This window comes from Bombus vancouverensis, chromosome 3, assembly GCF_051014615.1.
Source record: "Bombus vancouverensis nearcticus chromosome 3, iyBomVanc1_principal, whole genome shotgun sequence".
NCBI lineage: Eukaryota > Metazoa > Arthropoda > Insecta > Hymenoptera > Apidae > Bombus > Bombus vancouverensis.
In genome coordinates, this window is record NC_134913.1 from 15132720 (window position 1) to 15156336 (window position 23617).

Consider the following 23617-nt stretch of genomic DNA (forward strand, 5'->3'; position numbering starts at 1 on the left):
TATCTAAAAAAGATTTAATTTTATCCACATTTTTTAGTCGCCATGAAACTAATTTTACTTTAGTAACGAATTTAGTAATTCTTATAATTACTTTAATAATACTAAAACTTGCATAATTCGTTCTTTTAATTTATTAATTCAAAAATATACGTACAGTATATCGTGTACAACAATAAATTTATGTTTCATTCTTTTGAATTCTGAATTAAAGTATAATATTTGATTGATAAGCGGTTCTTCTTCATTATCTGTTATTTTTCATTTATATAATAAAAATTTACGTTCAAATATAAATCAATCGGTCGACTATTCGATTCAATAAATGGTGTTACACTATATCTGTCTATTATAAATTTATTGTTGAGATTAAAAAATGTGTTATATAATATTATAGTGATTTTGGAATGAACCCAATCTATAAAAAGGGACTGTGACCCGAATAATGGCCCTATTCACTGTTCTGACTTTACGTTTATACTTACCTACATGACATCTGCGCCAGCGAGAATCGGACGCCGACACAAAATGGAGGGGAGAGCGTCGAGACGATAAAACTACATGTAACTCTCTCCGCTGCTCAGTATGCATTGAGAAAGCGAAAAGTAGTGAACGAATTATTACGTTATTTCTCGTATTTATATTTATACGGAAGCAACAGAACGGTTTACTAAGTCGTTGACAAGAATTCGATTCCACCAATCACGATTGTCGTTTTAACTTCCTCTGCAGGGTAGTTTAATCTGTACAGCGCACGCGCAATATCGACAGTTTTGCTTGCACGCTTCTTCAATAGCATTTCAAAGTAACGAAATTGTCACTAAGAAATTATTCACTTTCTGCGAACACAAATCAATTATTGGAAGCAGTATCGTCGTAACATCCGGTGTTTCGATATTCCAACTTATAAGACAACGTCAAAGGTGAAGAACTGACATCCATACTTTCAGAGTTAACTTTTACTCGAAGGTACCACGTGAAAGTGGTTTGCTTGTATCATGTGAAAGAAGTACACTCGAAAGAGGCATCTACGAATATTCGCGGGAGTACTAGAAGGACAAGATAATAAGAATAAATTTGTACAAGTGTGAAAAATTATTATATAATTAATTCGAAAATCGCGTTGAAAATTTGAATGGAATAAGTGTCGGAAGCCACGCCTAAAGTAACCGATACACTCGTGAGCGTCGATTGAGGTTAGCTTGCTTCTAAATGATCATCGCGATTTAAGTGCGTCCGTCGTCCGTGCGTAGCGACTGACGATTTTATTTGTACACACTGTGCGTGCGTGTTCCGGAGGAGTGCCAGCTCGAAGAAAGGAATAATGTCAAGCAGTGTTTGCCACGCGCCCCTACCAGCACGAATGGAAGCATTCACCACGAGGCTCTGTCTCCGTGCTGCTGACCAATATGAGCGGCTTCTGCAAGCTCACTTCAACAAGGTACGTCTGTCGAAAGATACAACTTACTTCGATCCAGCAATCCACGATGCTAGCACGCCACGAATACCTTCGATAGTCAATCGAAGTACGAGAAACTTCGACGATGCATAGACTGTAGTGTAACTATAGGGTTTCATTATAGGAGATGCTTCGTAGTATGCACACTTTGTAATATAGCGCTTTTTCAAGCGTCTAGAACGTTAGAAAAATAATTGGTAGACTGTGAATATTTATGCAATTTTATGTCTTTATAACTAACCTAACCCCAATGTAAATAGAAATTTGTTTCACCTACTAAATTTTATAATAAACGCTGTACTTGAAATATCGTTTTATACTTTTGTATATTATATGCATTCTGCAGATATTTGGATCCTAAATTTACCAAAAATGCATAACCACCCACGGTCGAATAATTGGTGTGTAAAAATGAGATTGACGATCTGATTGCGTGTTTCCTTTTTTCTTTATTATTCGCGTAAAATACATGAATTTAATTGTACGCGGATAAACAAGATACTACATACTTGTACATCTAAGAATTGACTCATAATATGATGCGATTTGAACAAGTAATCATTGTGAAGCCGTATTTCTTGGTAAAACATTGATCCGTATTCACATGTGACTTCGTTAACGGTAACATTGTTCTGTTTTCCAATTCGCCGTTATATTCCCTTTCGCGGTATTTATTCGTACAGCGTCGGCGTGTTTCATTTAATATTAATTCTGACTTTCGATTAGAAATAAAACAGTCGCTGGAGATGACGAGAAAATTTGGATTTTTTCTTCATTTCCTAAAGAAATGATCGACAATTTGTCAGATAAAAATATACATTCTCTTTTTTTATTCCGAATTTGGAACGTGTTATGATTCATATATATTTTATCATCAAGTTATTGGTATTTATCTGAATTAAATTACCATGAAGACCCTGTGTTCAAGTTGATAGTGTTTTAATACCGATTTCGTTTATTTTATTTTGATCCAAACGCATAGATATTCTAACTACAGAACGTGATATTTTAATTAATTTCACGATAACCTGTTAACTTTATTTCCAAAGCAATTGTATGAGATTATTTAATAAGTTATGCACGGATACGTAGAATATAAATTAAGATTAAATATTCCGAAACATCGTGTACATTAACTCGAATCTAAGCCAAACTCGTGTGGTTTGATGACCCGACCTATGATTCAACGACCCCACTTGAAGATTAAGAAATTGAAAATGAAATATGTTTTATTATTAGCCTCTGAATCGAAGATGAAAATGTTTGAATTTTTGTGATATAGATTGTTAATAATAACGGATGTGTACAAGTTTCCAATTATGACTCTTGCATTGGTATACAGTCTCGTGCACCTGTCCAATCGTCTATCCGAGCGACTAAGTTACGCTTCTGCTAAGAGTAAAATTAAGCTATGCAAACCGGTCTTGTATTTTTAGTACGTCACTTTTGTTCGTTGCAACTGCAAGTCAAAATTTTGTTACCATCTATATTGTGTCTATTTATTGATTGATAGCGGCTAACGCGATAGGAGACCAATTGGCAAAAAGATTTCAAAGGAAAACAAATCGAGCAGACTTTCGAAATTTGAACAGTCGACCTTCGATGAAGGCAGATGAATAAATTCAAGGCGGTGCTCGATGACAAATTCAAGGATTACTTTATATCTGGAACAGAGAACGTGTTAAACCATTAACTTCGTGCAACTTATTTGATGGTTGCAATTGAAAAAGAAACGATAAAAGTACTCATAAATCAGTACTTTGAATGTGTGAACACCGTAATTCGATGAAACGCTGCTTGCTCGTTTCGTAGTAATCTGTTGTTTTAAAATACTCGTAAACCTTCGATGTATGCATTAAATTCCCAGTGCCCTTACGATTTATTCGGAGTACGTGTGTGACTCATAGCAATATTTCAAGTTAAATTGAATATGTTGCTATGTCCAAAAAAAAAAAAAAAAAAAGAAAGAAAGAGAAAGAAGAAGAAGAAAGAATTCATATCGTTGGTACTAGGCGAGAGATACAATTGAAAACAAATCTTTCGGAAAATTACCTCAAAATGAGAAGTTTTAATACTATTGGGATATAAGGAAGGATAATAAATCCATGGAATTCATACGTGTTTATGGTGTAATTCCAAGAAAATATGAGTTATTAACGAATGTGTGATCCGTTACAATTATGAAATTCCTCGTGCTGATAATTATATCTCATATACTACTATACTGTTGCTTATGAAATAAGAAAAAATGCAACGAAAGGAACAATCACTTTCATGGATATAAAATACTTTGAATATCAAACTTATGACAGACATAAATACAATTTGATAACGTGATTCTTCCCAAACGCTTTATACGACAAATGGAATCAAGGTTTCTGAACGCAAAGCAAACATTAGGAACACAAATTAGGTATTATACGAATACTTGTACTAATATATTTTATTTATAACTATATTTTATCTATAATAATAATATATGACCATGAAACATTTGACTGTGTAGTTTGCCTAACTTTTCTTGCCCAAATTTTCGAAGTATCGCTCGATTATACAAAGAATTCATTGACCCTTCTACGTAAGAAATTCCAATTATTATTCTACATAAAATAATTTAATTAACTAACTAATGCTAGCATATTTATAAAATTATAAACTTGCTTTTTTGGTTACACGTTAATTAATCGTATTTGTGCCCGTATACATAAATATGCTATCAGATAATTCCTATAACGTGAAGGATACACTTCGTATAACCTGGTACACACAGAAAGTAGAACAATCCTCATAATCCTCACGTATCTGCAGAATCATTTAGTAGTAATAAAACAAAGGCAGAAACTATATCGTAATTGTAGTATGCAGACTAACAAAATTATCATATATAATCGCGTATAGATACGTTAATTTTATTCAGTTTTTATCAGTGTGTATGAAAAGTGCAGTTGCACTCCACAACTTAAGAGATACTAAAATATATTTAACGATAAATTTACAATCATTTTACATGACATCAATGATTCATAATTTTCAATTACTTATGCTTCGATATATAACATCATTCCTCGTAAATAGATACATTGCCCTGCGAAACAACAAATGGATGGTCTACTTATGTTCTGTAATTGGATGAGAGAAGCTTCTTGTTCTTCGTGAAATCCGTACATAGTAAATAATTATTCTTTAACGCAGAGGAAAACTCGAAAACGACGCTCATTCTGTGTATCGAAACCTTCTTTCCCTTGAATGAAATTTCCATTCCATATTTCCATTCCATATTTCCATTCCATATTTCCATTCCATATTCCATCCATTATCTATCTAACTATTTATCTACACTGTGGAAGCAAGCATTGCCAGTTTGGTTTTTTCCACGATGTTTACAAATCCAGCGCAATTATTGTAAATTTACCTTTAATCGACGACATTTCCATCGATTACGATTGATCGATAAGACGCGTTTGACGATAACAAAATTATAGTGAAAAAAACATGTAATAGCTTAAAAAAGTAACGCAGCACCGGTCGAAAACTATCATTATAACACATATATGATTACCGAAAACTGTCGAGATTGATCGTTATATTACGAATAAATTGTTTACGTCTTTATTCTCAAAATTCAATGAAAATTTAATATTAGGAGGAGTCGACTCAAGTTTGTTTATTGCCCTGTTATTCTTAACTCGTTTTTGTTTTTTTTCTTTTCATTTTTACTTTTTTTTCGTATAGATCGATAACTTTCACGTGATACGATATGAGCGCACCACGAAGAAATCAAGGTGCATATTTTTGCTACGTAATAGACGACGTCAATCAAGGAGAATGTAATAATTCTAATAACCACACAGAACACGAGATATGTACCACGTTCATTTAAATATTCTACATGTTATTCGATCAATTACGTATACACGGTGCAACCAGTTTCAGCTTTCCAAATTTCAAGTTTAGTTTTTATCATTTTTATTCCTGTCGCATTCTTCTGCTCATTATCGACCCAATCGTATTTTGCCTAATGTTGAAAGGTATCTCCAAACGCGAGGAAAATATGGAAGAACTGTTATTGGTATACATGATCCTCCGTTGCAATTCTTTTTTCCACTAAAATGGAAATAAGAGTCAAATAAAGAAGTGCAAGCAGATAGTAGCAGAATTAATCACGTTACGATCGACTAGAAATTACCGATTAAATATTTCCTTGCTTCCTATACTCTCGACGACAACAGTGAGAACAAATACGTAGCAAATTATAATGCAATACGTAATTGAGTTACTCTTGCCAAATCGGTAAACTTGGCAAAACAAAAAGCAGAGGAAACCGATCAATTTATATAAGACGAGCAAGTACTTCGGCACTAAAATGTCCAAAAGTGGAATTTAATCACTTTGGCCTGTGAATTGCTCAATTATTATTAACACTGTTAAAAAGATACTATACGTTCGCCAAATGGTATCAGTTTGGTTGCAATCGTACGTGTATTTGTATATCATAAACGCGTTAACAGCCTACCATACCAATTACATAAGTATCGTTACATATATCAGAATTCGACTTTTACGAGCATTGTATGCGAGCAAAGCGAAAATGTCGAGTCTAAAGACCAATGATCTATCTGGAACACCAGCAGACTATTAAAAAACTAGTTTCATATGGACCACGGGTCACTCGTCTATCAGGAAGAGAGAATAGCAATGAGGTGAAGGTATCCTTGTAGAAATATCAATGATCTTCTTAAAGAAGCATCGAGAAATATTTTTTTCTCATTTCGATTTTGTTCTAAAAATAGATATCGATCTCAGGTAGAGAAAGGAACAATAATAAAGATGATATAGAAGTTAAGAATCATTGGTTAAAAGGAGCTGCACGTAAACAGGATCGATAGCTCTCGCCACGACCTTTGTCGCTAAACTATTTATGTAAATCGAGCCATTAATTAGATACGTATAGTGACACGTAGATTGCAGAGTATTTTTAGTACGACCTTATACCATTTGTAGATTTAACTGTTTATAAACACCGTGGATGATGGCGTTCGGGTGATGTTGCGTTTACACATTTTTATGTGCTAAGGTGGAATGTTTATCGATTACGAAACTGTATACGCGATTGATAAAAGATAAATCTCTGTGAGCGTGCTGCTTCGAAATTGTCGTGCTTCTAATGATACATCGTATCATAATAATCTCGGATATCGTTGGCGGAGGTTCTTCAGAATGATTAAGGAACAGTATATTAACATGGATTTTATTTATCGAACGTATATATATATATACACACATATATATATATATATATATATATGTATACATATATACATCAGCTTTTTTATCTGCAAGTTCATATCGTCATTTACAAGAGTTACGATTATGTAGCTTCTTAAATTAATCGTTTATTCTCATCGTACAGAGCATGTGTTATTCCTTTTATCTGAAAATGCCAAGCACGTTGTAACCATAACTTGGTTCAATGAAAGTACTCGAGCACTTAAATCTTAATACTGATTACACAATTCAGAGGAAAAAGTCAATATATCTTGGAATTCGATATCGTAGCATGTAAGTTTCTACAAAGATGTCAAATTTATTTGATATTTCGAGATACCTACATTTATCGTAATAATGCGTCACTGGAGAATATAATATCAGAGTAAACATACAATGTCTCTATAATGATAATGATCAGTATTACCCAGTAAATTAAATTATACTTCGCTTTCCTTTTATATTCTTTAATATGAAACCCACTTATACATGCAGACTGTCAGGAAAATTGTTCAATAAAAATAAATTACCTGCTGTAACAACAATATAAAACAGACGAGAAGAATAATTATTTCTCAAGTAATTGAATAGACAGCGAATTAGTACCTTTTCATTGATAAATTATTGTTTTCTTTACAATTTGATTATGTAATACAGTAATATTAATCCTAATCATAATTGCAGAGCGTGAAAAATCGAGACAAATATCTCTCAAAACTTATCTATTACGTAAAAATCATTCGCCAGTCTTTCTTATTCTGTTTTTCTTTTTTCAGAAGATGTTTCACCAAATAATATTTATTATCAAACTTGTACTAATATCGTATTAATATAAAATTTATATATTCAGGTTCTACAGATTTAAAGTATAAAAGAAAATTTATTTTCTTCGCTTTACATACGCAAAACATAGGATATACATATAGGCAAATACACGATACTATATTTAGTTGACGAATTGGAAAATGTCTATTTAATAACAAATAGCGTGTTGGTGTTATCGTTAAAAAATATAACCACATGATCGAATGGCTTTCGATTGATGATAGTACATATAAAGTCAGGCTTGATTTATAAATTGTTTTTTTCCTGTGGGGTCACGTTTGTAGGGGATCATTGATCGACATTTTAGAGCCCTCATTTGCTTAAAGCGACAACAAGTAATATACATATACATATGCATCATGTCATTGACGTCGATCTAGTATTTAATTTCCGCGTCATTTTAATTGAGAAACTGGCTTTTTGTTGTTCTTTATATTTCTTATACTCGTGTTACGACATTTTTTGACCTCGTTTCTACCTCGCTTCGTTTATCACGTTTATACCTTGTTTTTGCCTCTTTTATCATGTTTCTGCCTCGTTTTCATCTTGTTCTTGTCTTGATTTCCGCTTCGTCTATTCTGAATTTCAAGATTGTTATTCTTCTTAGAACACGTTACAGACATAGTTGTTCGTTTCCTTAATTCGACCGCGTAACAGTCTTTCGCTGTGAAAGTTGTTACTAGTATCTAAAAAAGTATTAAACACAAGGAGAAATATCCAGAAATATGCTATTGCTTCGAGATTTTGTTAACGTTAAAACCTGATATATAATTGTAATAAATTTTTGACTTCTATGCAGAATAAAAAAAAGGGCAAAAGTTATAAATATGGAAATTTGGGAAAGAGAGGACAATACAATAACAACGTTAATACATCACGGAGGAATTTGAATGTATCGTATAAATTAGTTACACTATTCTAGAATTTTATTACTACAGGAGGAAATTTACATGCGCTTGAAAAAATTGCATAACGATTGATTGTAATTACTGTTAATCAATGTCATCTATGAAAAAAGAAGATTATTTTCTTCTGACGCAGGGAGAAGTTCCCGAGGATCGTAGCAACCTTTCGTATTTGTGCAATGCATATTTATTTGCATATTATAACGCACGTAATAGCTAGTAGATGCGATAAAAAAAAAATTTAGGCATAACTATGATGAAAGATTTACGTAGCATAACACAGTACCATAACAACATCGACTTATTAATTTTACGTCATATTTTATCGTCACTATTATCTCGGAAAAAATTGGTTATTAAAAGCGTGATATGCTATTATCTTGAACTCCTAAACAACACATTAACATCAACCTACTAAAATAAAATCGAGAATTTTCAAAATGTTTTTTTAGATCATCGTGTCTGTTATTGTTACTTTATGGCTGGGCATTAAATAAGATGGAAGTAAAAAAAAGAGTAAAATTTACGATTAACAACAAATTAAAATATATAGGTAATTTAATGATAATTTTATTGTACGTATTCAAATTTAATAAAGACACATATACGTGTAATATACTCAGGTTCGTAACTTATTAGCTTTAAACAAAGTTAATCCACTTTTTACATATACACACACACGTCTCAACACATACACGTGCAGCTATAAGCATAAAATACATGAAACTGCACGTTCTATAGTATTTTAAGTAGGATCAAATTCAATTCGTCCGATTACGTAAAAAGCGTATCGTCTTACTAATTGAGCGTTAAGACTGAATAAGCACTCTGCAAACCGACTTACAACAATTCCTGTCTTTGGTAAAAAAATATCCATGATACTAAACGTATTAACATCGTTTAGCATTTGCCTTACTTCGTACTCTTTTTTTTTTTTTACTTTTCCCATTTTTATCATAGAAGGTGTTTATGTTATTAGTTGCCAGCGTTTTTATGGTAAACGACAAGTATGAGGAAAAAAGCGGAAAAGACAGATGGTCGGTTTAGACCGAAATACATATTCACGATAATATCTTTTTTGCATTCGTCGGATCGTCTCATCAATTGAAAAGATCAAGTATTAAACATGGTCGAAAACTGATTGATTTCAAAGAGATTTTAACTAATTTTATACAAAACTTATCATATGGAGAACGAAGAAATATGTAACGAAGTACTCTCGTATTTATATTTTCTTTGCCTTACAATATCTTTTAGACTACCGAATCTTCGAACATGTTTTTTTCGTAGAACGACGAGAGGCTTCGATGTGTGCAAAAAACAGAGAAGGTTTCCGTTTCAAAAAAATAGCGCAACTGCAAGATGCACATACATTTTTGCTGCTGTGAACAAAATTTTATCACGCGAACATGTAGCTCAGTTCGAATCATTCATCTGTTTCCCCTTTCATTTTTTCCGCATACTGATCGTTTACAAGAAAAACGCTGGGAACAGCCCGAATACCCTGTATGTTGATGTTGACCTATGTGCACCTAAACAATACAGTCATTAGCGATTTAATACATTTTTTACCTTAACATTCGAAGGATATGACGTAAGAAAGAAGAAGAATTGATCGTAATGAATATTTTCCATAGGGGTTGTACCAATCTCTTACAGGTGATGTTCAAATATCATCCAAACGGATGATAATCAACGAGTGGCTGATCTTTATGACTTTTTCGCTTGCATAAAAATCGATGCGAAGGCGGCGCAATATAATATCTAGATATACGAACTTGAACTCGATAGATCTTTGAAGACCTACGTTGTAACTCGACGTGTACTATCGCTTAACTCTGCAGTCTAAGTTGAAACTTAAAATCGTTAAATCTATACAGTTCTAAACAAAATGATTAAAATTGTTAATAGCGAAACGAGTTTTCTTCCAGTGTCTTTGAAAAGACGTACATTGTCCGGATCGTTCGTCGTAGACCAAAGGTTAACAGGAATTCGGAAACTCGACTCTGTAGTTTTTTGAAAATTATTCTTTCTGGTTTTTTTTTCAATCCTGCTGTGCTCTTCTAGTCTATGCAAAATGGATGTGAAACGGACGCCACATTTCAATAGACATTAAAAAATATACACAGTTTTTAAATACTTGGTTTTATCATTCGACGTAAGTTTTATAACTTTTGCGTGTTTCGCGCTTCTTACAAATAAAATGGTTCAAAGAACAAAGATATCCCTCGATCGTTATTATATTAAAAGTAGAAAAATGTGCAATTTTACGTCACAATAGATAGTAAACTATAAGAGTAAGAACACGATAGAATCGAAGATAAGTATCCAAATTTTGTTTAATCTAAACCTGAACTTTCCTGTACTTTTTCCTAGCAATTTTTCTGTAAACGACGTGCAATTTACTAAGATCAGCGGCGCGATATTTCGTGCGCGAAAAGAGGTCGGCGTTCGCGATTCAGTCACGAAGAATAAAAATCAGCAAATAATATAAGGCGCGTGTACGCGATCTTATCCCATTATTTCCAGACAACAATTCGCCTCGCTTTCGCAAAGAAGACAAGCTACGGTTGCACTTTTATCAAATCGTCTTGCTCGTGCATTGACGCACTTGAGCCGAGGTCGTTGTCGCTTTTCTGGTGTATGGTTCGGATGAAAATTTCGCCATCCGTTTTATCGAGGACGACGCAAGCTTCTAAAGAAAAACATCGCGCTTCCGCGATCGTGATGTTTGCGCGCGTTGCGCGCACTTCTTTTCCACTATTTTGCCGCGTTATTTGTGACGCTTTGCGAAATAATGTAATAATACAGAATAAATAATATTAGTAAAAATAATAATAATAATAATAAAAAGGGGATAACCGTGCGTTTCGACAATACAAGTTACTATGCAGTGACTATAGAAAGCTTTGGTACACTGTTGTATTTATTATAGCATCTACACGCTAATTAATTAGATTCAAAACATATTATTCATTTCGTATCGGTAGTTTAGCTAGCAGCACTTTCGTACGATTAAAAAAAATGTCTTCTTCTGAAAATGAAATTTTGTTTATTAAAAGGTAAGTGTATGTTCCAATACTTTCTGTAGCCAGTATATAAGGCCAATATAACATAAAATGTTTAGAAGTGTGAATTACGAATGAATCCTGTTTTTCCCCTCGGATTCTCTTATCGGGTTGGATATGCAGTGAATCTGGCTTATCTGGTGGCTCCCGTTGTTAAACGTTAAAACTGGAACGGTGCTCGATTGAAACTTATCTGCAACAATGCAATCTGAATACACCAGTGACGTCAATGCTCCGTAAAACACGACTCTACTTACGAAACGAGTTACAAGCTTCTTTTTCCTCGTTCTTGTGACGATATAGCCGAAGGCTAAGGCGTAGGTGCGTGATTTATTGTTCGACACGTTTGTCAAACAAAAGAATACACTCCTCCTCCTCCTCCTCTTCCTTTTTGTTTTCAAGTAAAAAAAAAAGAGTGATATCAATTTTATCGAATCTTTATATTCTACCGTATATATTCTGTTGTACGAAAATGAAAATCATCAGCCTCGTTTCTTATAACTTCGTATAATTATTTCTAATGCTTCCGAGTAGCAAGAAAGTTCCAAAATCCTCAAAGATCCATGTCGATTTAATCAGCGATATTGATAGAGCCATCGATCGATTATACGCGCCGGTACTTCACGCAAGAAAGATAACTTTTATCTTAAAATCTACAGCGATTAAAAACACATAGTAAAATACTAAAAAACCATAGTAATTATCCGTTCCATACTCTGCAGAACAGTTGATGATTGAAATTCATCACTGAAAGTATCATGCCGAATTAACATATGTTTATTCGCTCATTAAAATTTTGAATACGATTTGTGTCCTCTTACGTTGACGGATCAGTTTTAGAATTTCGACTATAGATTTCGTTATCGATACCGAACAACGCATAAATGTATCGCAAATACGATTCAAGATAAAAAAAAGAAGAAAAAAAAATAGATCGTAAAACCGAGTTTCCAACGTCATTGCTGTCTACGCGTAGCTTTCGATCTACCGTTTCATAAACCATTCCTCGAAAGCTGTTTTGCTGGTTATATGTTGACATTTGCACCGAAGACAGCTCGTTATACACGTACATTCCTTACATATTTTATTCCAAGCGTGCCGTGATTACCGGCATCCGATCGATCATGATCGTATATCGAATGTAAATATCCTGAACTCCTCTATCGACTCTGCGAGTACTCGCGATCGGACGATCCAAGCAATTGTGTTCCTTCTACCGTGATTTATAGTCCGTTTATACCAACTTGTTTCGATTCAACATTCAGATCTAATCAAGCAGAAAAATTTAATTTGCAAATTATCGTTACGTCGTAAGCTCGTATTTATATCTTTTTGATCGAACAGAGAAATTTGATTTATAAACCACGTAGACACGATACGTAAAAACATAAGAGAACCGTGGTGAATTTTTATTTCTACGTCGCGTCAAAAACGAGAAAATATACCATTGTGAAATACCGCACCAATAATAGGATCGAATAACGACAGTTTTATTGTCTGAAACTATCATCGTGTTTGCCATAATCAGTCGTACTGACTCATGACTCTTCAAACGTATAATTACGTGACACAAACAAAATCTGCCCAAGCAACGATACGTTTGCAACGAGAAACGAGATACATTATACTGTTGATAAAATTTTCATTTTAAAAACGCCTAGTCCACCTATATTTGAACGCAAATGGTAAAATTACTCGAAATTGTAAGTTACATTTTACCTCGCATCGCGTTATACACGCGCGTTGCCGATTGTTCAAGCAGACATCTAATATTAAAGAATGGTGTACTTTTCTGTTTTATTCGCAAAATATTCTGCTTTTCTATGGTTATTTATAGTCGGTCATCTAACTAGCATTTGACGTAATTCTCATCGTGACAATAACTGTTGCGCCAGCGCAATTCGAATCTCCTTGATTGCCACGTGGTTGTTTACTACGATCAAATATACTGGTTGGTTACGCACAGTGTAACGACCCTCGTATATATTCATTTGAAATGCGAGCAACGCGGATCACGGTGACGAGCCAACGTCAATCGGATGCATTAAATTATTTCAAATGAAATGGTTAAATTCCTTTCTTCTTTCTTTTTTAACTGATATATATACAGGGTGGTTGGTAACTGGTGGTACAAGCGGGAAGGGGATGATTCTACGCGAAAAAAGAAGTCGAAAATATAGAATAAACATTTTTTTTTTAATTTTTCCATCGAGACAACGATCTACAGTGAGATCCGTTATAACGAGACGCGATAAAGTGCGCGCGTACCGAGCGAAAATTCAAAGTCGATTTTCTCGAAAACAAAGCCTCGAACGAAAAATTTTTATTCTATATTTTCGACTTGTTTTTTCGCGTAGAATCACCCCCTTTCCGCTTGTACCACCAGTTACCAACCACCATATGTGTATCAACGAGTTAGAAAAATTTATCTATAGAATTTTGCGTATGTGATTTAGCAGAGGAAATAAAGATACACTTTGCAATAAAATTTGTTATGCTTACGTGGCAATACAATTGCCATTAATGCGTTAATGAATTTCTAAGAGAAATATAAAGTATTAAAACATTTATTTCGAAAATATCTTGAGATAAAGTTACGTCAGAAGTTACGAAACCTTTCCTTTTCTCAATGTCAGTAGGAAGACCTATAAGGTTTAATATTACATTAAACTCGTCATTTGTATGATTTCGCGTAGATACAACGGATGCACGTGATTTCTACGACATTGTATTTTATATTTTTCTTGCTTCTTTTTTCATAATAAAGGTGAAAGTAAATAAATTGCGTTACATTTTAACTTAATATGCGTCCGAGTGTGTCGAAAAGAATTTCTACTATAATATTTTCTATCTAAAGGATGTATGTAGATTTCTGTAATTGACTGTGTACACAAATATACAATTTGTCGTAGAACTTTATAAATGTGTAGCAATATCACCGTGTAGTTCTTGCTTTATATTTCTTGATCAAAGAACGTTAAATGTATGTATTATCGTCTCAACGTTACAATCGTTCGAACAAACAATCGTTAACTCAGCTCAATTCAGAAACAATGTCGATCAATCATTCGATTCGCCACCAATCTCAATCGCCATTGTAATATGGAATCACATTGGGGAATTGCAAGGTATAATTTTGCCATGTCCTCACGTTCGGACCTTGTCGACTAAATTAAAATGAATGGCGTATCGCGAAATCGAATTCCACGACGAACCACCTGTCCGATCGAAGCACGCTTCTCGTCACGCTATTAACCAACTGTTTTCAACAGCCACGCTATTTATTCTACGTTGAAAATATTCGACAAAAATACTACTATATCGAACAGATAGTACCGTAACTGTGTATCGGAATGGTAAACTAAAAATAGAACGACTGGATATATTCTTTATAAATTGATCTATGGGTATCTATCTATCGGTATAAAGAGAAAGATCTTCGTCCATATTGTATTTTAACAGGTAGTAATCTATGCGTAAAACCATTAAACATTTAATCGAAGGATTAATCATTGATCATTGTTATTATTAATCATTGTTACAATTACATGCTCGGTTTTTTATCAGTTTTCGTGACAAAACCAAAGATCAAAAGTTCGTGCCTGTTATCCTAAAAACGAAACTTATCAACTTACATTACCCTTAGGAAAATATAAAATTCCGATAAATTGTTCGACGTTAGATAACGTCAGGTTTATCGGAAATTACTTACTTAAAGGTCCCTAGAGAAACTCTGTCGATACGAGCGACTTATTCTCGTAACCACGCGTTTCCTTCCATTTTACATTCCATTTACACTCTATCAGCTCTCTACGCGTATATATACATATGTATATATATGTTCCGCGTGTCTAGTTCCGGCTACCAATTTACACGCAATTATCCGAACATTACGCGCGTCGACCGTTCAATTGTTACAATCGCGACTCGCTTGACACTCGCAGCGAAAAATACACGTGACACGTCTTAATTGGATTATTTATGAATGGCGTTGCGGCAATTAGCACGAGACGCTCGCCACTCGTTAAACTCAATTAACGACGCTTGCCGATGGATTTCGATTTGTTGCGTGCGCTGGACCACGTGCGGGCATGTGCATTGCGCCTGCTGCACGCTCTCCTTACTCCTTGCTTCAGTCGCTTTCGATTGACGAACGAAGGATACGTTCGATTTCATACGAAGAGCAAGGCAAAGTACAAGGAATGCCACGGAATAGCTTTTATCGAGAAAATTAATGTTTTAGTCCACTAGAATAGAAAAGGAACTTAGAGGTCGTAAAAAAAGAATGATTAACAAAATATTTATTTTACAGTAGACGTTCCTTGTTCTCCTTTTTTTTTTTTTTTTTTTTTTATTAGTCAGTAATGATATTTAATTTATAATCATTGCGATTTGATAGTTCAGCGACTTCGGTTCTCGCGAAGGAAATGTGTTGTAAATTGGAAAATCAGGAGACACGGGCATTCCTCGTGTTTTCCCCTCTTCGTACATGAACCGGTGTTTGATTACAAAATGCACGAGTCGCGTAACAATCGCACACTATTTTTATCTTATAGAAAGGAGGTGTGTAAATTTATTTTCGAAATCCATTGGACTTTTGGCCACACGTTTCACTACGGTCGTTTTTGGTATAATCGAATATCTATCGTTCTGACGTTACGCTGCCGAGGCTCGATATTCTGTTACTCAGCTGCGTCGAATTTTGCAAATAAATGCCGAATATCCTTTTCGTACAGTTAAACGACGCAGTTTAATCATGTTCTTCATTTATAAATTCGTTCCTTCTTGAGGGCAGTAAAAAATGTCATTATATAACAGCTACCTGTGCTTTGCAAACGAAATGTTTTATATTTAATGAAAGTGAAGAGGATATACGTATACGATATAACGCGAAACTATAGTATAATAAGTAGTAGATATTTATGCGAATTTTTGCTTTAACCTAGGTAGAAAATATTTGTTTAATTGCTAAATATTATAGCAAGTACTATATTTTGGGTATTCGATATAATTTTGTAGCTTCGAAATTTTCTATAAATCCATAAAAATCCGTAGTCTTAATATCCGTATAAATGAATAATTCTCTCGTATCAAACGGTCTATACAGTAGTCAAAGTGTAATAATACTTAAGGAAGATAAAATATCTTTGAACTCTGAATGAATACGGAAATTATTAAAGAGATTAATTTCGAAATAATCGAGCAACGATTTCAACTAGAATCGTATCGGCTAGATTAAATTCTTAGTAGATTTTTTTGGTTACAGCCTTCGAGCAAAGAGCAAACGCGACTGAATCATAATTCGAACCACAAGGAACATCGAAGGCAGAAGGATGCTTCGTCGAGCAGCACTTACAGCGCCTTCCGTCAATGGCGAAGGGGCACTTCTATGGGCTCGAATCGGTCCAACAGTGTTGGATCTAGCTCGACCGGAGCCCTTGCCAAATTGCCTAATGATGCAGCGACCATACAAAAAATGGAACAGTTTCCACTGGTCCTTTCCGATACCACTATGCCAGAAGAGGATCTTTCGCTGAAGTTTTTAGCGCTGGTATTCATCCTCTCGTTTTATACTTTTTCGCTAATGAAAAACGTCGAATCGTTAATAATTGAGAGTAGTCAGTGAAATGGAATCTCTATCGCTATTTTCGATAAATTTTAATTTGAAATAAAATATAGAAAAATTTGTACGCGTACGCGCTAATAAATATTAAGAATTTAACAAAGGGATAATACAATAGAATGCTTTCCATTTTAAACGTTGTTTCTCCGATATAATGTATATATTTGTATATATTTGTTGTTCGTATAAAAGAAACGAACTATACGAAAGTAAAATGTTATTCCTTTATCTGACATCGTTTATTTTTAGTATTTATCCTAAACGTTATTTTACTCAATTATATTTCACTGTAGAGATACTGTTGAAAGCGAAACGTCTGACAGCTATGTAACGGGGAACATCGACGTGCAGAAATTCATCCTTGGTAAAGTCTTAATCTAAGAAATAACTAGCACGTTCGAAATACATAAGATAATTATATAAATAACAACAAGCAACAATGAATTATCCTATCTACTGAAATATAATTGATATTCGTAAAATATTCAGAAATTCTAAAATGTTGCAACTTAATTTTACAAAATTGCATTATTACTACTACTATTTGACTGTTGTTATTGCCATTACTACTATTATCACAGCGATACGTTTAAGATCCATTATCTGTTGAAAAAGTATAATATATACTAAAGTCCAATTATACTAGTTTACTTTTACATGTATGCATTATCTATTGTTAAATAGCTGCAAATAAACAAATTATGAATATAGTTTTATCGTAAACTTTATCATTGCTAAGAACTAATTATATCTGGAATCTAGTTATTAATTGTATTTATATGAAAATTTGTACTGTTTATTTGTTTCTTGTAGAACGCCTTGGATTTAACAGCCCCAGCCAGTGACGTTCTGTTGAAGAACAGATTAAAATCCTGGTTTCAATTATCCGGGCATCCGGATGGTTTCGCTCCCGCTGGGCCTGGAACAGTTTGGAAGAGAAAAACTGGAGGAGCAGAAAATACAGAGAGAATTGTTTACGAAGCCCTTAGCAAGGACAAGGAATTACGGGATTGCATTCCAAGGTAAATAAAATACATGAATTAATAATCACTTAAGTAAGAAGTTTCATTGTCTCAAATATATGATAAATATAGCATATAGTTTTTGTGAAAGAGAATTCCAAATAAGAAGAAAGGCATCTTACTATTCTTAGAAATGTATATACCAACAATTAAAAGGGATTAAAGCTACTTGAATGTTATCAAATAGTACGTAAATTATCGTGTAATCTTCTATCAACGAAGCTTAGACCGATTGATATATGTAATTGATAAGCTGTAATGAAATTAAACAATTTTAACATTTTAACACCAAACAATTTTTTCGACAGGCTATAAATTCCGATAAAGTTTCGTCCGATTAGTTATCTCTTAATGTAAATTACTTATAATAGTATATAACGATATAATGATATAATCGTCAAAAAACATTTTATCTATCTAATTTTAAAGCGTTTCATTTTCATGTTTTAGATACTATCGTGAAGTGGAATACAAAGGTGACACGTTCATAGAGCTACAGGATTTACTATTTGGTTTCAACGATCCGCACGTAATGGATATCAAGATGGGCACGAGAACGTTCCTCGAATCGGAAGTGTCAAAGACGACCGCTAGACCGGATCTATATCAAAAGATGATCGCCGTTGATCCAAGTGCTCCGACCAAGCAAGAACACGAGCAACGTGCCGTGACTAAATTGCGGTACATGCAGTTCCGTGAGCAACAGAGCTCGACCTGTAGTCACGGATTTAGAATTGAGGCTATGAAATTACCCGGTGGTCCGCCGATCACCGACCTAAAGAAAGTAAAGTCACACCAGGAAGTGCTCGAAACTATGAATCTATTTCTTGGAACAAGCGAGAACACTCGCGAAAAACTGCTCGCACGGTTGAAAAATCTTCGTTCAAAGATCGAGATGTCTGAATACTTCAAAACTCACGAAGTATGTATTAATTGTACATACGCGATTAAATACTTGGAACATCAAAACAGTTAAAAAAGAACTGCTCTCTTTTCGTTTTTAAAAAATTTTTTTAACAGAATTTTAGGAAAACAAATAAGCGATACAACGTACATTATTTCTTTTCCAGATAATTGGTAGTAGTATTTTTATGATCTACGACGATGATAAAGTTGGCGTTTGGTTGATCGATTTTGCTAAAACACGAGAATTGCCAAATGGACATAGAGTGACACACAGGAAACCATGGGAACAAGGCAACCACGAAGAAGGCTTTTTATTTGGTCTCGATAATCTTATTTCTACGATAGAAGAAGTGAATCTTCCAAACGCGTAATTCTCGTATAATAACTATTTCATTCGTGAAATCAACTTACATGAATATCCTATACTGGTGTCATCCTAATAACGGCTATCGTTATTTTCTTTATTTGCTTCAATAAACTAAATAAAAAATGTCCAATTTTCTCTTTGGAAAAATTCCATCGCATATTTTGCAGATATTTTCTGATACGATTGATATATTAAAAACATTAATACCTATACTTCTGTGTATAATTATCATTGGTCTTTATAAAGAATTAAAAATGATGAGACTGCCTATAAAATACAAATTATGTATTTAAATACGTTAAAACAAAACGCTAATACAAGGTATTTGAGGCGGAAGACTGCTTGTTGTTGCATTTTTTCTATGAACTACTTTTAACCGAAAAGAAGTTTGATAAACATCGCTTTACAGCATATTTAGTGAGCGTACAAAATTTACATTGATGTACAAATATAGTGTTAACTAAGTATAATCGTTTAGAATAATTATTTATGAAGAAAAGTTAGATTGTAAGGTCTATTTTTTGAATAAAATACTCGCTACGTCGAACAATTCTGAGTAACAATCTTATATTAAATTATTTTGTTGTCTAACTGCCAATTTTAGTAGAAAGAACATTTATAATAAAGCATTTCGTTTAAGACGTATAAATTACACGAAACGTATTTTTATTGTATTTATCAGTGTAATTCCCGCTAACATTTGTTTTTCTGCATAAATACTGATTGTTATATATTAGACGATGTTAAGCAAAATAAATAATAGTATGAAATAATATTATTCAACAATATATACAAACATTTCGAAAACTAAGAAATCTCAAACAAATTTGTGTCATTCGATTTCTATCGATATTATATTTTACATTTACATGATTCTAGTAGAAAATAAAGCATAAATAAATATATACGATACATCTTTCTTCATTACAACCTTATTATCCATGAACTTTATTGAATAATAATCTCCTCGATGTTGGTAACGGGTTGTTCCAATGTACTTTTCGATTTTGAACTGATTATGGAATCGTACCATCGAATTTCGGCAGCTGCTAGACATTTGTGCCTACATAGATAATGTTACATTTATGTATTCATCTATATACATATAATCCATCATATATAATGCTACATACATATATTACAATTACAAGTGCATTAAATATTGTAAGTTTCTATGCTAATTATACTAACGCATCGATTTTATCACTTGGTGGCTTTCTTACAGGATTCCACCCAGAAACGGGTTTTTGGTTCGTTACCATTAAACCTCGGACGCAATAAGATAAAATAACTTTATTTAAGGTAGGATCCTGAAAATTTTAATATTAATTTTTTTAATTAAGTTCTTATTATAACTTTTTTTACTTAATGTATATATATATTAATACTGATGTTTTCATTGTGTATGAAACAAAATGTACAATTTTTTTAATTGAACGATAAATAATAAACGTACTCGCCACTCAGAATTTAAAACATCTGCTATACTTAAAATATTTGTAGAAATATCTACTTCCTCTATGTTTCCCATAGTATTCAAATAATTTTCTTGCAGGAAGTTCAAAAATACTGTTGCTTGTGACTGGAAGAAAGCTGCTATTTCATCAGGATCATGTACAAATTTCCAGTTGTTTTCAGTTTGAATTCCTGTAAATTTATTTATTCAGCAAGTCTTCAAATCTTAATGTACACAAAATATCTACTCACTTTTTGGATTAATTACTCGCCCGACACCATGAAGAAGCCCTAAAGACTCTTCTCGAATATTACATTTATTTTCTCGTTCTTCTGGTACTAATGATATTAAGATGTCATTTAGAAATCAAGCGTATTATTATAACTTATTATATTTACCTTTTAATGAAATGAAAATTAGATTTAACAAAGCATTTCTAATGTCTCCTATGCTATTTGATAATATTTCATCAACTTTATTTTGTGAAACATGTAACATATGCCCAGCAATTGAATTCAAAATCTTAGTTATTCTTTTTAATGCATTTTTCATTGCAGTTTGTGTAACAGAGTTTATACTAAAATATGAAGGTTCTATATCAAATATATATAATAGAACAGATCATGAATACATAATTATATTTAGAAACTTACTTAATTAAATCTATGCCAAATTTTTCTCTTATATTAGGAGAAAATAACGTTTGAAGCAATTTTGAATTTCCTACTTCTGTACATACAAACACTATAGGTTCTTTTCCAATTTCAAAGTACCTTCTAAAAATTAAAGTTTATAATAACTATATTTCAATAAAAATGGCAAAAGAAAAAATAAATAATTCTAATTACTGCAAAAGAGAAAAGAAACTCTCCTTCTCCTCATAAAAGACATTTGGAAAATCTTTTACAAGAAGTAAACGACTAGAATAATTACTTAAAACTGAACTATATCTGGTAGCTCTGATTAAAAATTCTTCAAATCTGTCTCCTTGTCTCATTATTCTGTCTGAACAAAAATTTAGAATTATTTCGTCACTTTATTAGATATTACTAATAATTTATTGGTTTGAGAAAGAAAGAAATTACTATTTTCATCCATAATTTGATCAATAGGAGTAATCCATTCTGTAATATTGAAACCATTTTCTCTTGCAAGAACCCTTAGAGCTGTTGTTTTCCCACAACCAGATGGACCAGATAAAATTAATATGGCAGGTGTGCCTTTCCTTACTTTATATTGTAACCAATTTAAAATCTCTTGCTGTTTTTGTCTACTAACTACTAATTCAGAAGGGCTTTGTGCGTCACAGGCTTCCAGCAATGCAAACAGGCTATTAGCATTCTTTTTTTTCGGCATTATATCATAAGTGCTTGATACTTCTAAAGCACTAGTTTCTAGTACTTGTGAAATGTTACGTTTAATCCCTGGTGTTCTTTTGATAGGTTCACATTCAAACGATGACATCAACCAACTACTGTTTTTCTAATGATAAACAGAAACATATTTAACATCAGTGAATAAGGTATTTACATTTATGCATTAAGAATTAAAGGACTTATTCTGTGAAAATATACCTTTGTACTTGCCATACTGTAATGGGCATATAAATTCTTTATAGCGACAAAATATGTTATTACAATTCAGATTATTATTACAAAAATATATAAAATCTTTTGTTGTAATTGTAAGCATAGAAATATTTTCCAGTTATATCAATTTTTCATAGTTGTCTAAAAATAATCATAACTCGATTAATTATACAAAACTTTGTAACATTGTCTTATATGTTGAACTATATTATTTCAAATATCTTTTTGCATAAAAACAAGTTTTCAATATGATATAATATATTTGTATCGTACATAAGCCATATGTTAACCAAAAAGGGGAGAGTGAATTAGGGAAAAGAGCATGATCTTAGACTGTGTTTAGAGAGAATGTGAGAACAATGTGCAACAAAGAACGTGTAGATAACTTGGCTCGTGTACAATTATTATTTCAATATACTAAATACATTTATACTTTTTCTTTTACTCCTTTACGCTTGATTGATTAATCCCATTAACTTTTAATTATATCGCAACATTTGATTAATAATTATCTGTTTGTAAAACAAACGACATAAAGATCATTTTATGTTCTTTTTTCACAGCCGACATTTATTTCAAAATTCAAATTGTTACACTAGATATACATATAGAAATTACAACATAAATTTTTAAAAATATATTTCTGTACTAATACCTCAAAAAAATCGATAATATTGTATTTGAATAAATTAATATATTCGTGTTAGAATACTTCGAAATATTTTCTGAAATTATCCAACTGGTTAGACCCAAAACACTTTTTACAGTAAAGATTGTGACTTTATAAGTTGTTTCCAAATACACATGTCACTTTCAGTATGTATGGTATCGATTAAATATCGTACATTTCAATATTTGCACAAAAGTTCAAGAAAATATTCAATAACATAATAATAGTATTAAAGGCTTAATTGACTGCAAGCATAGGTACATATAGTTGAGTTCACAGACACACCGTAGTTCACAATTTCTCAACACGGGTCCATAGCGTGCTTCCAATGTTAAAAAGTTCAGCCAAAAAATATATGCTAGAAATGAGAGTTTCTAGCGACCAACGACCGAATTACATGCACATTTCGTTTCTGTTGCTGTTGGTGAGAAAAACGAGAAGGAAAACGCATTCGTATCGACGGCG

At 32.9% G+C, this 23617-nt stretch overlaps 2 protein-coding genes and 1 long non-coding RNA gene across 6 annotated transcripts; 1 reads left to right on the top strand and 2 right to left on the bottom strand.

Moving 5' to 3' along the window:
• The first annotated feature begins 568 nt into the window (after positions 1-568).
• IP3K1 (inositol-trisphosphate 3-kinase-like protein) lies at positions 569-20322 on the top strand. 2 transcript variants are annotated; one of them, XM_033328438.2, is made up of 5 exons: positions 569-1438; positions 16770-17070; positions 17956-18164; positions 18615-19086; positions 19235-20322. In XM_033328438.2, exons 1-5 carry the CDS (start codon positions 1407-1409, stop codon positions 19439-19441), a joined length of 1221 nt encoding a protein of 406 aa, XP_033184329.1. In that variant the 5' UTR covers positions 569-1406; the 3' UTR covers positions 19442-20322. The 2 variants fall into 2 exon arrangements, with proteins under 2 accessions (XP_033184329.1, XP_033184328.1); XM_033328437.2 differs by having other exon boundaries at positions 16786-17070.
• LOC143302515 (uncharacterized) lies at positions 9000-14086 on the bottom strand. Its single transcript, XR_013058106.1, has 2 exons — positions 11777-14086; positions 9000-11712 (listed from the first exon to the last, which is right to left on the bottom strand). It is a non-coding gene; the product is annotated as an uncharacterized LOC143302515 (long non-coding RNA).
• Rad17 (Rad17 checkpoint clamp loader component) lies at positions 17937-23593 on the bottom strand. 3 transcript variants are annotated; one of them, XM_076617471.1, is made up of 11 exons: positions 23138-23593; positions 22468-22623; positions 21979-22375; positions 21742-21898; positions 21547-21669; positions 21292-21470; positions 21145-21231; positions 20894-21084; positions 20629-20747; positions 20369-20500; positions 17937-18061 (listed from the first exon to the last, which is right to left on the bottom strand). In XM_076617471.1, exons 2-10 carry the CDS (start codon positions 22480-22482, stop codon positions 20386-20388), a joined length of 1383 nt encoding a protein of 460 aa, XP_076473586.1. In that variant the 5' UTR covers positions 22483-22623; positions 23138-23593; the 3' UTR covers positions 17937-18061; positions 20369-20385. The 3 variants fall into 3 exon arrangements, with proteins under 3 accessions (XP_076473586.1, XP_076473585.1, XP_033184327.1); XM_076617470.1 differs by lacking the exon at positions 17937-18061 and having other exon boundaries at positions 19708-20500; positions 23438-23592; XM_033328436.2 differs by lacking the exon at positions 17937-18061 and having other exon boundaries at positions 19708-20500; positions 23138-23592.
• Positions 23594-23617: the final 24 nt, after the last annotated feature.